Genomic DNA, 17,849 nt, shown 5'->3' with positions numbered 1-17,849 from the left:
TCCGCAGGTCACAAGGGATTCCCACAGCCACAATCAATATCCGATGCCTCCCAGTCCACCTTACCAACGAACCAGACTCTTATACCACTTGTTACGGAAATTCCTAGGAAATTAAGATGAGATAACAAAGACCAAAGAACACAAGAATTTGGTAACCCAGTTCGATCACGATGATCTACGTCTGGGGGCGCTGTCAATGCAGAAATTTTACTATAAAGTACGCATGCGCATATTAAAGTGAGAATATATGAATATTTATAACCTAAGTCTTTGATAATAATATCTAAATCATATCTCTAAATTGTAGGATATAATCAGACTTCATATCCCAAACAATAAGTATATGTATTTGTATTAGTATGTTTAAATAAAATTTTAATTATTTATAGAATCAACTAAATATAATTTAAATGTATATAATATAAAAAGAAAAAATAGAGTTATTTTGTTGGATGGAAGGATATAAATGTAAAAATTGAAATGCAATAAAATTGATCTTTTAAAGTAACATGAGGTACATTTGCATTAAAAAATTCTTAGTTTAGAATTTTTAAATCCAAAATATTTCAAATTTCATTTTATCTTTTTTAATCAAACATGAATTCATTATAATTTTAAAATTCATCCCATAAAATCCTACTAAGTACTTAAACCAACCATGCCCTAAATCCAATTATTATTTCTTCAAAAAAAAAAAAAAAAAGCATAATAAAAATCAAATTTTATAAAGACAAAATAGAAAAATTTAAAATATTGTTAAAGGTGCGTAAATAAAATTGCCACGACAATTGACGTTTGAAACTAAACAAATTATGGATTTAATTTAGGCATGATAGCTCATATTACAAATCCATGTCATTTATACGTTGAATTATCCTTATTCATCCAATAAGTTTTACTAATTTTTTATTTTCACATATATTTTTGTAAATATTAGTATAATTCAAATAATTTTTATTCAACTTGTCCTTTTACTCTGTTTTAAATGTTTTTATAAATTAATAAAATTATATATATATATATATGTGTAATAATAATAATAATAATAATAATAACCACAATAATATATAGAGTTTATGCATGTGCGATAAACAACATATGTAGCTAATTTGACAAAATATATCCAAAATTTGATATTGCGATAATATAGGTAATATTGTATATGTAATTTAAAAATATGTGTATCTAATTTAACAAAATATTTTCGCAACTTAATAATGTAGAATAATCATTTAAAATTGATAATCAAAAGAAAAATTAAATTCAAAATTCTCAAAACTGATTAATAGACTAACAGATATGCTAGGGGCCCAAAAAATATTGAGACTACGCATTTAACAATAAGCTAAGTTGGCTAATTAAGGACTTGTGAGGATTGGCAAGGGAATAATTAGTTAATTTTATAATAATCATTCTACATTGGCAATTTTATTGCATAAAAAGAATACATGTAGAGTTGACAAAAATAGATACAATCTAAAATTTGATCCAATCTAATAAAAAAAAATTATACATGGATTTTTTTTTTAAAAAAAATAGATTTATTAAATATGAACTGGGCCATGCCCGAGCCCTTCAAGATCAGGTAGTACGTAGCTACGTCTTATGAAAGTCCGGCTGTGTTTGACGCAATCCTATTTTAAAATTAAATATAAAAATAATTTTAAAACTGATTTACCTCTATTTACATTTTACATAAATATTTAAAAATAACAATATTTAACATGTAAAAAGAATTGCATATATGTAAATATATATATTCTGTAATGTTGTTGTAAATATATTGAATGATATTAATACATTTTATGAGAAATGAATAAGAAAGAGAATAAATATATTTGTGATGGGCAACTAAATATATATTTGTTTAATGAATGTGTTATTATTATTATTTTTTTATGATAAATATTAATTATGTTGGTAATATGAAAAATAATATCTTGTGTTGAATTTTTAATTTTTGTGAATCGATAAAATATATATTATATATATTCTATAATATCTTGTGTACATTATAATTTTTAAAATAATATTTATTGAAAATCATTTTATTAAAAAATACAAGCGAACAAATACTTTTCTATATAATACTATAATTTAAATGTATTTTTGGTCCATTTTGTCCCACTTACTTTTGTCCGGAATACTTTATAAACTAATAAAAATTGTATATAAGATGGGAAAAAAAAAAACAAGTAAAGCGGTATGTAAATAAAAACAAGTTATAAAATTATGAAGCATAGCAAATAATAAAAATAAAAAATGGGACGCATTTAATACATTATTTAGTTACATTCAATATATTATAAATAGCGAAAAAAATTAGCAGATATTACACAAAATATATTTAATAAAGACACATTATTTAATAATGAAGTTTAAGGAAGATTGCACAATGTGATCATATTGTCTTAATCTTTATAAATTTGGGTAAAATAATAATAAAAATATATAAATAAAATAGGTTAGTGTTTGATACAGAGGAATTAGGCTAAAGAAATAGAAATAATATCATTTTTCTTGTTTGTTTGCGAGAGAAATGAAATTTGAGAAATAAATCATTTTTATTTCTTTATTTTTATTTTTCTCCTATATGCAGAGAAATGGAGAGATGTTGCAGTATATATTTTTTTATTTTAAATTTTTTTGTACTAATTTAATTTTTATAATTTTTTAAAAATTATATTATTTTAATTTTACAAAAATCAAATTTAATTTATAATTAAAGTATTTAATTTTTATGATATTTTAAAAAATTGTACTAAAATATAATTTTAAAAAACATCGTATATAATTTATAACTTTTTTTTTTAAAAAAAGTTTTTATCAGGTTAATCATTTATATTAAATTTATTTTTACCATATATACTATAATTTTGGATGTGCTTTGCATAATTTTTTTAATATTAATAAACGATATAATTATAATATTTTATTTCATATATTTTTTAATTGTAGTATTTTTATTCAAAATTCAGTAATTACTTATATTTTATTAATTTTATAATTGATTTATTATATAAATTTTACCATTTTAATAATAAATATTTAATATTTTTACTTTAATATTTAGATTTATATATAATTATTTTAAGTAATTTTTTATTTATTTTTCTTATAATAATTTGAAATTTATTGAATATTTTCAATTTTTTCTATTTAAAATTTATTTTTTATAAAAATATTATAGTGTATAATAATTCTTTTTAATGATAATATTTAAAAATAAAAAAATATATATAAAAAAATATACTTATATTATATTTGTTTTTTTTGGAAGATTCAAAAGTGTTTGAAGATCATTGAAGAAAGGCTCCATTTTTGTGTCATTGCAACTCTAACATCTTATAAAGAAGATGTACATTATCAAAAATATGGAGTTCTTACATGTCAAGAAGAACCTGCGAGTCTGCGAAATTCCAGAAATCCACCACTGAAATTCACTGTGGCTTTTCCTCTGCTTTCCGTGGCTGCACGAAAACACAGATCGAAGAACCCAAACCACATTTAATGCGAGTGCTATAGTAAAATGGAGATTCACATTAGTTCATAAGCAAAGCTCGATGGCAATCAATAGAAGGATTCCTATTTCCTGATCCTGAGGAGTCGAAATATGGAATGTTCTTGAAGTAATCTCGCCACACAACATGTTCGACGAACATAATCATGGCCGAGGACAAAGAAAAATTCGATCAATCACATCACAACACCAAAAAATAAAAAATTAAGGAAGACAAAAGGCGGCTGTAAAATATATGAAATTGGATAAACCCTGCAAACCAGACCCGACGGGAAACTCACATTAGGCGAACCATGATTAAAATAATAGAATTTATCTACACACTATAATTAAAATACTATTATTGACAGCTTTTTGAATTTTACTTTAAAAATAAATATTTGTATCGGTTTCTATTTAAAAATAGAAGCATCTTTTAAAGTTGAAAATTATTTTTTTAGGCAGCTTATCAGAAATATTTTTTGGTTAAAATTATTATTTTATTTTCAATAATAATAATATACTATAATATAATATAATATAAAAATAATTAATTTATACTCCCTCTTAGGTAAAAGTAGTGAAATGATATTTTTGCCCTTACTGTTTTGGTATAAAAGTAACGATGTGATATAAAATAAGGATATTTGTGAAAAAAAAAATGAGATATTTAATGAAATGGTTACTTTGTAATTGAACGTTTCAAAATAGAAATATGTATACTTTCTAGCTGGACGGAAGGAGTATATTATATTTTAAGAGAAATTTTTTTAAAAAAATATTGTATTAAAATTATGCTGAAATTATTAAATTTAATTTATAAAATTTGAAAATAAATTATCAAATACACATAATCTAATATTGTAAGTTTATTTTCAATTTATATATTATCCTTGAATTAAAATTCTAAAATATAAATAATTAAAATTTTAAAAAAATATATACTTAGATAATTTAAAATATTTAAATATAATCAATAAAATGAAAAAATAAATTATAGAATTTTAATAGAAAAATACAATATATTAACAATATTCATTTTGAGTAATTTTAATAGTTTGAAGCACTTTTAAAATAAAATGAAATTGTTTATACTTTTGCTTTTGGTTTTTCTTTTTTTTTCTTAATTTATTAAACTAATTCAAACAAACCTAATACACATTGATTATTTGTGTTTTATAATATAAAATAAAGTATTTTATATTTTAATATAATAATTTCAGTTACTCCACATTTTAAAATATTTTAATTACATTAAAGTAACACACTATAAAAAAAAATTATTTTAAAAAATACAACAATAACAACTATGTACAATTTCAGCACCCGATTTCTAATCGCAAGTGTACAAATCATTGAAACTAACCATTGCAATGCACTTCTATAAAGGCAATTTTGATAATGAAGAAAAAGAGAGAAGGGCGGATTGAACAATTTGAAGAAATTGAAACCTATTTCAAGACAAATTTTTTTCAGTCTTTTTACCCATAGTCAGATTTGCTCAAAATCCAAACCAAATTTCGAATAAATCAAAACCTATTTTTAAAAATATTTCTCAAAATAAGAAAGAAGGCTATAGACAAGGATAGCCAAAAATGAATTCAATGTTATTTAAGTATTACGAGTTTTTATAAATATTATTTTTTAAAAAATATCATATATATAATATACTTATTTATTTATAAAAAAATTAATAATTTAATATAAAATATTATTTTTATATTACAAATACAATTGTTCATGCATAATATATTTTTTAAAATAAATAAAACGCATTCCCTTAAAAAACATAAAAGTGAATAAACCCATAAGTATTTGGTTTAGTACAAATTATGAATGGGACAATATTTAATCATTAATAATGATCATAGAGCCTTTTGAGGTTGACCCTCCAACCACACCCAATTACTTATCGTCGTTCATTATTATTATTATTATTATTATTATTATTTCCAATCACACCACACTAATTATATTTACTCTTCAATTAAATTTAAATTCACAAAATTTAAATTATAGTACTTTAAAATGATTTTAATTTTTTTTTATGAAATAGAAACAACAAGCTGTTATTGTTCAAGTGTGCTTTGAGTTTACATTCATTCACACATGTTTTAAAAGTTGTTATATTATTCATTGATAATAATTTTTTAATTCTCTCATAAAAATATTATTTTAAATATTGATTTAATTTGTATTATTTAAAAAAATAATAATAAGGCTTTATTTGTTTGTTTAGTGAAATTGTTTGAAAATATTTGACATGAGGTATAGAAAATTATATAAATAATAGTCTATCTGTTCCATTTTTACTTTTGTTCGTCCCACCTTATTTGTCCTGTCATTTTAGGAAATATAATTATACATTTAAATCTCATTTAAATTTCATAGTTATTAATATTTTTTTAAATTTTGATTATTTTATTTAGTTATCTTAATCTTAATTTATAAATAATTTTATTATACAATAATTATTTTTATTAATACACTTTTTAATTATTTACTAATTATATTTTACACAAATTCTCATATCTATATTAAACCAGATACAAAAGATGGAACGGATAAAATATAAAATTAATGAGTGTATAATAAGAGAGATAAATGATGTAATAAAATAAAATAATTATAACAACAAATGCTTTTATACACTTAAATTGTCTTTGCTTGCATGTCCATTATTACCGTATAGTCTAAACTTGTCTGCTAAGCCCATGTACAATCCAAATTATATAAATCGTTCTTATATTTTATATTACATGAACTCATAAAAAATTCAATCAATTATTCTCTCATAATGTAAACGCAAAATAAAATTTTTAAATTTCTTTCTCTTCCCCATCAATAACTTTATTATTTTATTTAATACAAATATTATATAATATATATTTAAAATGCATCTTCTATGTATTATAATATTTTGAGTTTAATAAAGAAAAATGTAATATTGTATACTTATGTTTAAGTAATATAATATTTTAATATTTTAATAATTAAAAATTTTATTTAAAAAATATAATAAATAAATAACTAAATTATATTAGTTATTTGATTTATCTTTAATATTATTATTGTTAATTTTAAAAATAAAAAATAACTATACATAATGTTATAATTTATATTAAATAATATATATAATAAAATTTTAAAATATATAAGAGAACAGTTCTTATGTTTTAATTTATTATTTTTAAAAAAAATTAAATATGTGATATGATTTGCCACATCATTATATTATACTACTCCCTCCGTTGCTTAACAATCTATCCATTTTTTATTTTGGTTCATCCCATAACAAAGTATTTATTTTCTTTTTTAGTAATTGTACTAACTATCTAACATTACAACTACCATTCCAATTTACAATATATTACACAAATGTCATTACATTTATATCATACAATACTAATAGGGTTAATTTAGTCTTTTTACCTTTATTTCTACTTTATTCTAATATTTTTAAAACTCCGTATAAAAAACAAATGAATATATAAAACAAATAAATATATAAATATGAGACGGATGAGCTGTGGAGTAAACACCCCATTGTAAGTGCTCTAAATCAACTACCTAGCTTGTCCACAAATACAGTCACATTTGATTTAATATAAAAATAAATTAATAATTTGACAATATACTAACTGAGACAATATATACTTTAAAAACATTTTTCAATTATGTTATGTGATTTTTTTATTTTTTTGAAAGCAAACCAATTTTATTTTACTCTCATTTCAAACAAAATATGAAAAAGATTTTGTTTGAACATGACCTTGTAAAGATTATGTACAAATTTACAAAATCTTTATTATGATAAAAAATATTTGACCAATCATGATTTTTTCTTTTTTTATTGACATTAGGAATTTGCAGCCGCTACCCGAAAATGCGCACTGAGTAAATATCTGATCGAACTTAATATCCTACAAACTAGATCGACAAGCAAGTCACACTAGGTGAACCATGCGTGACAGGTGACTTGAGGCGTTCATGATTTTTTTCTCTCTTAATTCTACTGAGAGAGTGTTTACTTTTTTTATGTTTTTAAAATAAAATATATATTATGTGTAAAATATTTTATAAAAAATAAATATTAAGTACTCCCTCCGTCCCGTTGGAAGGGTGACGTTTGTTTTTTGCACGTAGATTTTTGAATATTAGTATTATATTGGATTGTATTAAAAAAGGACAAAAATACTCCTACTAGTATGGTGTAATATAAAAGTAATGACATTTGTGTAATATACTATAAGTTGAAAGAGTATTTATTATGTTAAGTAGGTAGTACAATTACTAAATTAGAAAATAGTAACTTTGTTTTGGGACGAACGAAAATGGAAAATGACAACCTTTCAATGTGACGGAGGGAGTAGAACATTCTAAAAATGAAAAATAAAATAGTAATAAAATAGAATGATGAAAGAAAAAACACTTAAGGGTGTGTTTATTTAGATATTGTATTTTAAATATGCTATTCATCTTATTTTTCATCCAAAAATATTAAATCAAACATCTATTTTTTTATTTTTTATATTATACTAAAAATTAATTTTATATTAAAAATATCACTCAACACTTATTTATATCACATTATACAATTATTCAAATTCAAAATTTTTACTATTCAAATTCCTAACTCAAAAGCCAATCGAAACACACCCTAAAAACATAGTCTCTTTTTCCTGCAATCACGCAAATAAAAAGTAAAAGAGTGTGTGGGCATTGATTGTAATATTAATAATGTGACTAAAAAGGTGATACCAAAAGTGAATTAATAGCACATCCTTTTACCCTTTTTCGCTCTAAAAATATATTAAATTGAATTATAATTAAAGCCCCTTTTGCCATTCAAAATTTACACAGCCCAAACCTATCCACACACACATTCCCAATATTTCCTCTGTCTTAATTAAAAGTATAATATTTTATTATTTTTATATATTTTATTTAAAATAGTAATTTTATTTTAGTAAAAAAACTTAACACATTAATATTACAATATTTTTAACTTTTAGATAAACTATGTATATCATCTATATACATAAATACAAAAAATAAAAATATTAAAATTATTTACAAAATATTATTATTTTTTATTTTGCTTTAAATTTTCAAAAAAGTATATTCCTTTAAAATAGAAAAAGTATTTGTTTTATAATAGTAATTTAATATTATGTAAAAAAATTTATTGAGCATTATGAAAATTATATAGTAAAAAATTCTGAGTTTTTCTTTTGCAATCTTTGGATTCGAAGATCCGGACAGCTTTTTAATTTTCTAGGATAGCAGTTTATTTGATAAATTAGAGAATATGGTAATATAATTTTAATTACATATATATTCTATAGAGTATAAAAAATTTTGAAACAATAATTTGTTGCATCGAAAGTTTGAACTTATGACCTCATGATTACAAGTCCAATCCCTACACCACTAGATCATCATTTACGGGACATGTCATGCCTTTTTTAAAATAATAATTAAAAGGACAATAATGTAAAAAAAAAACAAACAAACAAAATGTTTGTCATAATTCTTGAAAAAACACATTATTTTTTTATAAGTTATTTTTATTAAATTATTATTTAAATAAACAATTAAATACAAAATACAAATATAGAGCCAAAGTAGATAAATATTATATATATATATATATATATATATATAAGTATTTAATACTTAGTCCGGAAGAGATAGCCCCTGGGGTGGGTTTGAAACCCCGATTTTATTAAAAGAAAAAGGAAAGTATTTAACACTTACCTCATTCAACAATTTTAATTATTCAATAATTTTTAATAATTTAATGAGTCAAACAATTAATTAAAACATTTAGCAATTACTAAATATTTATGAAAGAATTTGTTGGAGCCTCAATGCTCATTTTAAAAAGCTATATTAGTCAGAATTTAACAAACATTTTCATTCTAAATTTCTTGATCCTAAAAACTATTCATATTTATATAGCACACTTATTGTTTTTTATTTTACAAAATATTTATAAAAAAGTAATTTATTATTATTTAATAATTCCTAATAATGAATAAAGTGTTAGATTTTCTTCAAATTTTTCAGTATAAGACTTGAGTTTGCACCCCAATAATAATAATAATAATAATAATAATAATAATAATAATAATAATAAGCATATATCTTAAGTCAAAATAAGTTAATTGGTAAATGAATAGCTTAACAATTCATTGTAAAATACTTGAGTTTGTTCTTTTACCATTTAAAACTAAAATCAATACTATTTATTTGTTACATTTTTTAGTAAAATATATAATTTTTTTCATAAAATATTATATAAAAATATTATTTAAACAAAAATTCAAATTAACACATCATTTTATATCAATTTTAAAAATTACAATCAAACAAACCTTGATAGATTTTTTTTTTAAATTAAAATCTACATTATTCATTTCGTATGATTTTCAATAAAAATATGTTAATATATGTTATAAAATATCATATTAAAATATTATTTATATAAAAACTTAAATCAATACATCATTTATTTAAATTAATTTCAAAACAACCAAACAATTTATATATTGCATTCTTACCATATATAAAAAATAATAAACATTTAATCTAATATTTCTACATAATACTCTCTCGAGCCTATATAAAATGTTTAATTTATTATTTTTATCCGTCTAACGTAATTTGTATTTTCTAAAACAATTATTATATATTTTAATTATAATATAAATTTTATTATTTAATTATTTTAATTTTAATGTATAAATATTTGTATGATATACAAACAAATATACGCGCAAGTAAGTATGCTTGCAAAATATATTTAATGAAAATGACTCAAACAAATACAAAACAAATTCGCGGATTCACTTTTCTTTACCTATTTTTGTATTTAGTAATTGACAATAAAATTAATTTTCTACACAATATATTATACTTAAAAATTTAATTTTCATTAAATAAATAAAATCATTCCATTCCTATTTTCTGTTAAAAATAATTAAATCATTAATACCGAATTAAATTCAGAACACAATTAAAGCAAATCCTGGTACATTGAAAGAAAAATGAATCAATTTTACTATAACTATAAAATAAAATAAAATAATTGAGAGTAATAATTGTGAGTGAAAAAGAAAAGAGAGATGGTCCTAACCTTGAGGTCTCTCTAATGGAGGCGGCCATGGCGATGAAGGCACGCCGTACTGTCCTCTGCCGTCTGGCGCAGTGCAATTGCCGCTAGCGGTTTGCAGGCAGTTTGACCCACCACAGCCCTATTTTTGCACATTTGCATTTACATTTGCCTTCCGAACACCATCATTGCATTGCAGTTGGACGACAATCATGGTGCTGTCTCTGTAGCCGTATATAAACAAGTAAAGGAAGTTTCCGTTTCTGAATTCCAGAAATTCCTCAATTTTGAGGTCGATTGCCATGGCGGAAAACGCGGAATCTGGTTTTTCGACGAAGAAAGTGGTGGTTAACAATAACAACCCTAGGGCGGAGATCGACACCTCGCCGCCGTTCGAGTCGGTGAAGGAGGCGGTGGATCGGTTCGGCGGGAGTGGGCCGTGGATTCCGCATCACTTGCTTCGTATTGCTGGCGTTCATGTCAGTTTTGTTCTTATTTATTTCTGTTGTTGTTGTTTGCGGCGGCGCGTGTGAATCACGCGGATCGGTTTTGTTGATTGCAGCAGCAGGACGGCGGCGGCGACGTCGAGGAGGAGGCGGAGAAATTGGAGAGGGATCTGACGGCGAAGGAACAGGAAACGCTGAATGTGTTGAAGGAACTGGAAGCTACTAGAAGATTCGTCGAAGATTTGAAGCTCAACTTGATGATGCCGCCGGAGATGGCTTCCTTCATGGCGGTGGAGTTGAATCAGGCGAAATTGAACCTCAACAAAACCTCCGTCGACCTCGCCGTGATTCAAGCCTCCGTCGATTCTCTGAACCAGAAGCTCCGCCGCGACAAGGTTCTCCTCGAACAGACGACTAAAATCCAGATACAGAGTCACGAGGATCACCTTCCGCCATACCTGCAGCAGGCTTTCAACGGAGACGAGAAGCTGCAGCTCTGCAACGAAACGAATCAGAGAAGCTACGAGGCGGAGCAGTTCAGGAAGATGACGGAAGCTTCAAGGTACGAAGTGATAAAGGCGATGGCGGAGATAGAACAGACGAAGAACAGCATAAAAATGGCGGAGATGAGACTAACCGCCGCGAAGAAAATGGAGGAAGCCGCGAAGGCGGTGGAAGCCATCGCCATTGCAGAGACGAAGCTCCAAACCAACGGCGAAAGTCCTTCACCATCACCACCCAATCTCCTCCACAACTCCGACGGAATCACTCTCTCCTTCCAAGAGTACAGAGCTCTCGCGCAGAAAGCCAAACAGGCTGACAGTCTCTGCAACACCAAATTCATCGACACCACCGCCAACAGCGCCGCACTCCGCCGCAGCGCCGAACCACATCCGCCGGAAGCTCCGATCCTGGAAAAATTCGAGCAAAACATCACCCCCAACCCCAAAAATCATCCCCAGGCCCAGACGAACGAAAGCAGATTCAAATTCCGGAATTCCCATTCATCAGGTCGATCGAGGGAGAGCCCGACGCGATCAATTGGGGAAGTGCTGAGCAGGAAATTCATGGTGCAGGACGACGTGATGGTGGAGAAGGAGCATGGTGGTTGGGAAGGTGTGCAGCAGCACGTGTCGCTGAGCCAAATGCTGAGGAAGCAGAGCAGAGTTGTGCTGAATCCAATTCCAAGCAAGAGGGAGGAGGAAGCTCACAGCAGCAGCAGCAGCAGCAGCAGACATTACTATTTTCAGAGGAAGAAGATCGGCTTCTTTCAGGTCCCCATTCCGACCAAGACCAAGAAGAAAGCTCAGCAGCAGCAGCAGCAGCAGCAGCATTCCAGCAATCCCAATCCCAATCCCAATCCCAATCCCAATCCAGGTGAGTTCTAATTCTATCTCTACTTTACTGTGCTTCGTTTCATAGTACATATACGTACATATATATATATATATGTATATTTGTGTGCTTCGTTTCTACTCTTGGCTTGGCTTGCTTTTGATTTGAGAGTTGTTGGTATTTCAAACAGTAATTAAGTAGTATATATGGTATAGCATAGTATGATTTGGTGGTGTAGTGTGGCTCTTAATTTAATGCATCATCTAAAACTTGTTTCATATCATTGCAATACTACTACTTCTTTTCCTTCAAATTTGTTTGCCTTAAATTTGTGTTTGCTTTTGGGTTTTAATTTAATTTTAATGATGACTGAATGTTATATGTTTTTTTTTTAGTTTCGATTTTCTATTTTCTTAAAAAGATAGCAGAGTTGCATAACACTCATTTGTAATTTCGAATAACACCACCAAATCCGTATGTAGTTTTAAAGTTGCGTTAGAGTTCCATGTACTTAAATCACATTGGTCACTCTATCTATTTTATAATCTTCTCTCTCTCTCGTCCAAATCTATTTCCACTTTATTGTCATTCAAATTTATTTTTCTTTTTTTTTAAGTAAAAAAATATTACTTGACCGGACAACACAAATCACAACTAGACGGATTATACGTAGCTGACAAAATATGAAAACGTCGGTGTTTAAACCCATGACTTTACGATGACGAACAGTGACGGACTTGTTCAAAGGCCCCACCCACCCATCCCATGTTATCCTTATTTCATTGTTTATTTATTTACCTAAAATATATATATATATATATATGCATATATAATCTACGGACGATGGTTGAAATAAATAAATAATAATAATATTAGTGTTGAATTGTTTTTTCTTTTTATGAAAAATTGTATTATTTTGAATTTTAAAAAATATAAATAAATATTCATAATATATATAATCATAATGTATAATTGTCGATATTGTTCTAATTTGTTCTTTTTTAATAAAATAAAATAAAATAAATTATTTTATAAATAAAAAATATTTGCCCCCCTTCAAAATTTGATCTGGTTTCGCGCCGTTGATAACAAATTCATTTCCACCCCATTCATTTCCTATGCGATTTTTTTTATTTTTCTTTTTCTTCATTATTGCGTATGCTATGCTCTTATAAATTATAATCCATCAATCTTTCGCTTCCGAGTAAAATTATCGTCGTTCTCATGTCATCAATTCAGACGATATCTCCAAGCTACCCCTCATTTGTCTTTAGTGCTCCCCCTCCAGGGAAGGGTAGTTTAGACATTTCAGTGTGTGGGAAGGAGATTTGACGGCGGTCCGGTTTAAGAAAACGTGTCGAGCAGAACACGAGACACCTCTAAAGTTGTTATCCTAAACGGGAATTATTCACACGACTTTAGTGCGTCCCGTCTTGTCTAACGTCCCGCCGGCCCAATTTAGCCTCCCTGCTAAAATGCGCCACCATAACATCATAATAATTAAATAAATATAAAAAAAAAACACAATTAGTTGATAAATAATTATTGATCCGCTGAACACTGGAAAAATATAATAATATTATTATTACTGAAAATATTAAATAGGATTAGTAATTGTGCATTGAGTTGGCGTACCATATCATGTAAGAGCTGATCATGGCTAAGCTACGCCAAGCGCATGTTAGTTTTGCGCCTGGGCTATCCTCTCTATAAATTGGTATTTCTGGTGTTGGGTGTGAAGGTGCATTTTTGGAGCTCCGAAGCTTTGCTATAATGGCTGGGAGTTTCAATTTGAATCAATGATGTACCAGTCGAGAGCAGGAGAAAAGGATCCACGACTTTCGCTATGGTTCTGACTGCAACAACGCCTTCCGGAAATGGTTTGCGGTTATTCTTTTTTTTTTTTTTTTCTTTGGATTCTTCTGTTTTTTAGTTTAATTTCGATTTCCGCTTCTTCTTTTAATCTGGAATATTGTTGCTACGTTTTTGGTTTATCGGATTTTGGCGTGTTTTGATTGCTTGGAAATAAGATGCAATTCTCTGCGGATTTTGTGTTGCCGTTGATGATTAGGTTTTAAAAAAATTGCGAAGAAACTGATGCTTCTTTCTGCTGTAGCTTAAAAAGTTTAGAGCAGCGGAAGATTCTGGATTTCTGCAGATCAGTTTATCATGTATATGTATGTAGACATTTCATCTCTATTTCGAAAATTTCTTCAGTCAATCGTATGTGTTCTTCGATCCGTGTTGATTTTTGCATCCAAGTTGCTATAGGCTTATGCAACTTTTTGGTGCACTTTCTGGATGTGGTTGTGTGTGACTCTCTGCATATTTATGTTTGGTTGGTTAATATATTTTTCTAATCAATCTACAAAAGAATTGTGAAATCATAGCGTCATATATATTGAAATCCACTAACTAAGTAGGACATGCATATATTGGGTGTGTTTATTTCCTTTAAAATCAATTTTTTAGTATAATATTCTCCTCATCTCAATTTAATCGATTATTTTTTGTTAGACTATTGGTGATCTCACGGTTACGAGTTCACCATATCACCAATCATCCCTTAAGTAAGACTATTTTTAGTTTGTTTAATTGCAGTTTGAAATTAATTTGAGATGCTGATTTATTATTTAAATAATTTTGTTATATAATATTTTATAAGAAAAATAATATATATATTTTTTTTATCAAAAATTCTACTATGTGAATAATATTGATTTGAGTTGTTTGTAGATAAATAAATTAATGATGCGTATTAAACTTTTAAGTAAGACAATTATTTACATAATCTAACGTGGAATCTTACCGTCTCCATATGTGGTCGTCTACATGTAAAATAATATAATTTTGAGGAATAAAATTGGTTATCATAATTTGATTGTTATTAACTTTGATATTTCTTTATCAAAATATAGTCTTTTTTTTTTTTTTTTTTTTTTTAATCTTATAGAACGGCCCATTGTCATATATTTTTTACATTTTATTGATTCAAATGAAAATTATATGATTAGTTTATAAACTTTCTTTTATATACATTTTTATTGTAATTTTGCATATATAGTAACTTTCGTAGGTATATTCTTTATTTTGGATAAATTGAATTTTTAGTCCGGTAATTTAACTCTTTTATTATTTTAGTCTTGTAACTAGAGCTTGTCGCAAACTAGTTCTGCAAGTGAAAATTTTTTGTGCTTTTAGTCCTCCGACGCCGGAGATGCTTATGTGGCACCCGCGGCTCGTCGGAGCACACGTGTCTGTCAGATCAACGATAATTGGAATTTTTTTTACACTTGGATTTTTATTTTTATTTTTTAAATATTTGTTTGAAAATTTTAATTTTTACAAAAAAGACAATAAATAAATTAAAATTTAAAAATAAAATAAAAAAGAAAAAAAATCCAAGTGTCCGTTAGATGTCACTGACTTGGCGGACACGCATTCTCCGGCGAGTGCGAAAATTTTTCACTTACGTGACTAGTTTGCGACAATCTTTAATTACAACACTAAAATGATAAAAGAGTCCAGTTACAACATTAAAAAAATTCAATTTAACCGTGTATTCATTTTTTAAGTTATTAAATATTGGTTATTCCATCATTTGTTATTATGCTATAGCATTTTAGGATTTGATTGCTATTTAATAATTCTGTGAGATTAACAAAAATACAATGCAATACAATGTCAAAACTCAAACAAGTAGCAGAATCATCTTTGAATCATACTGATATAATTGTAGTGCTTTCTTTTTTGTAGGGAAATATCATGCAATGATAGAACCTATTTTATTGCACCATGTACGGATTTGGAGAGACCATATGAATTAAAGCTGAAGTTGGAAGCATTGATGTATGCATGGGGAGGTGATTGCATGTTATTGCAATGTAGTATAACTTGGAGGCAAGTTCATCATTTTGGCTATTGTAATTAGACATCTTTTTATTAAATCATATTAGGCGAATTATATGTGATATGCAAGATTCGAAGGTATCGAAAGTTTGAACCCATGCATTACTTTTTGATAAGAGACTGAAAGATTACTTTTTTGTTGTAGTTGTTGGAGAGATATGATCACTTTTTCTTGTGTTTGTGGTTGAAATTAAATTACTACTATTGAATCTTGAGGAACTTAGGGTGTTATCATGTGTGTGTTATTATTATTATTATTATCATTAATATTATTTTCAATCTCTTAAAATCTTTTTATAAAAATAATATACTTAATAATTGTTTCATTTGAAAAACATCAAAATTTAAAATACAAGTGAAAAAAAAAAACGGAAAGTATAATCAGCATATTATAATTTTTTTTTTTGTTATGACGTGGAAATCCGCAGTCGCTACTCGAAAGTGTGTACTGGAAAACCCGGCCGAACCTAATATCCTGCAAATTAGGCCCGACAAAACAAATTACACTAGGTGAACCATGTGTGGCAGATGGACCTAAAGACGTAGGAGTTGAACCAATGACTGATGTTGAAAAAGACATATGTTTGAATTTTGTATTTTCTAATAAACGTGTTTTTTTTTTATTAGGTATGAGAAATTATGTTGATAAAATTAAAAAAAATACTAGTTTGTTCAACCAGCCTTCTAAGATAAATTGATTTTTGTGTGGTATGAATAATTGTGTTGATAATATAAAAAATAATATTTTGTATTAAATAATTGAATTTTGATGAATGAATAATATATATTTTATTAATGTATGTATATTTATACATTTTTTTTTAATAATATTTATGAAAAAATATTCTATTAAAAAATGTTAGAGGAACATTCTGTCTATATTAAAATATGTGGGGAGAAGTTTTGTTGGGCAAACAAACCCGTGTAATGCATTAAAAAAATTAAAATAAAATTAAAAAAGAATATAATATAAATATATTTATCTAATTCTATTATTCTACATTTAAGTTTGCATTAAGGAAAAAAAATGATAGTTTTTTGTTATGCTTACTTTGAATTTTTTGGATTTATTCCGTATTAAGATAATATATTAATTTTTTTTATAAAATATTATACTAAATCATTATTATATAAAATTTTAAATTTATTGACAATTTTGGGAACTAAACTGTAGAGATTTGAGTTTAAAACAAAAAACAAACACATCTTTGGATTTTGTTCTTTAAAAAGAAAAAAACGTTGAACACGATTTCTAATATATGCTTTATCATAAGAAAAAGCAACATTCAACATTAAATATTATTTTTATATTATTTACGTAATTCTATATAATTCACTTAAAAATATATATATATATATCATATATCTCAAACCAAAATATTAAACAAACATACCAAGAGTTTTAGAGTTTAATTATTAACCTTTTTTTTAAATTTTTTAAACACACTCAGTTATTACATATGTATAAAAGAAACATTTTACCAAAATTTTACATTATTAAAAAAATAAAAATAATATTTCATCCATCTATGTACTATGTTAG

General features: G+C 26.3%; 1 protein-coding gene across 2 annotated transcripts; it reads left to right on the top strand.

Moving 5' to 3' along the window:
* Positions 1–10,613: 10,613 nt before the first annotated feature.
* LOC127260124 (WEB family protein At3g51720-like) lies at positions 10,614–12,675 on the top strand. 2 transcript variants are annotated; one of them, XM_051287803.1, is made up of 2 exons: positions 10,614–11,095; positions 11,182–12,675. In XM_051287803.1, exons 1-2 carry the CDS (start codon positions 10,919–10,921, stop codon positions 12,448–12,450), a joined length of 1,446 nt encoding a protein of 481 aa, XP_051143760.1. In that variant the 5' UTR covers positions 10,614–10,918; the 3' UTR covers positions 12,451–12,675. The 2 variants fall into 2 exon arrangements, with proteins under 2 accessions (XP_051143760.1, XP_051143759.1); XM_051287802.1 differs by having other exon boundaries at positions 11,179–12,675.
* Positions 12,676–17,849: the final 5,174 nt, after the last annotated feature.

Source organism: Andrographis paniculata, unplaced genomic scaffold (genome assembly GCF_009805555.1).
Source record: "Andrographis paniculata isolate CXL003 unplaced genomic scaffold, ASM980555v1 Contig60END, whole genome shotgun sequence".
NCBI classification, from domain to species: Eukaryota; Viridiplantae; Streptophyta; class Magnoliopsida; order Lamiales; family Acanthaceae; genus Andrographis; species Andrographis paniculata.
The sequence above is the reverse complement of the archived record's forward strand: the minus strand, read 5'-3'. Positions and strand labels throughout refer to the sequence as shown.

Bases quoted from the DNA above. Each gene is read 5' to 3' on its own strand.
- LOC127260124 (XM_051287802.1), top strand. From the start codon at position 10,919: ATGGCGGAAAACGCGGAATCTGGTTTTTCGACGAAGAAAGTGGTGGTT. The intron at 11,096-11,178 runs GTCAGTTTTGTT...TGTTGATTGCAG, and splicing joins TTCGTATTGCTGGCGTTCAT to CAGCAGGACGGCGGCGGCGA.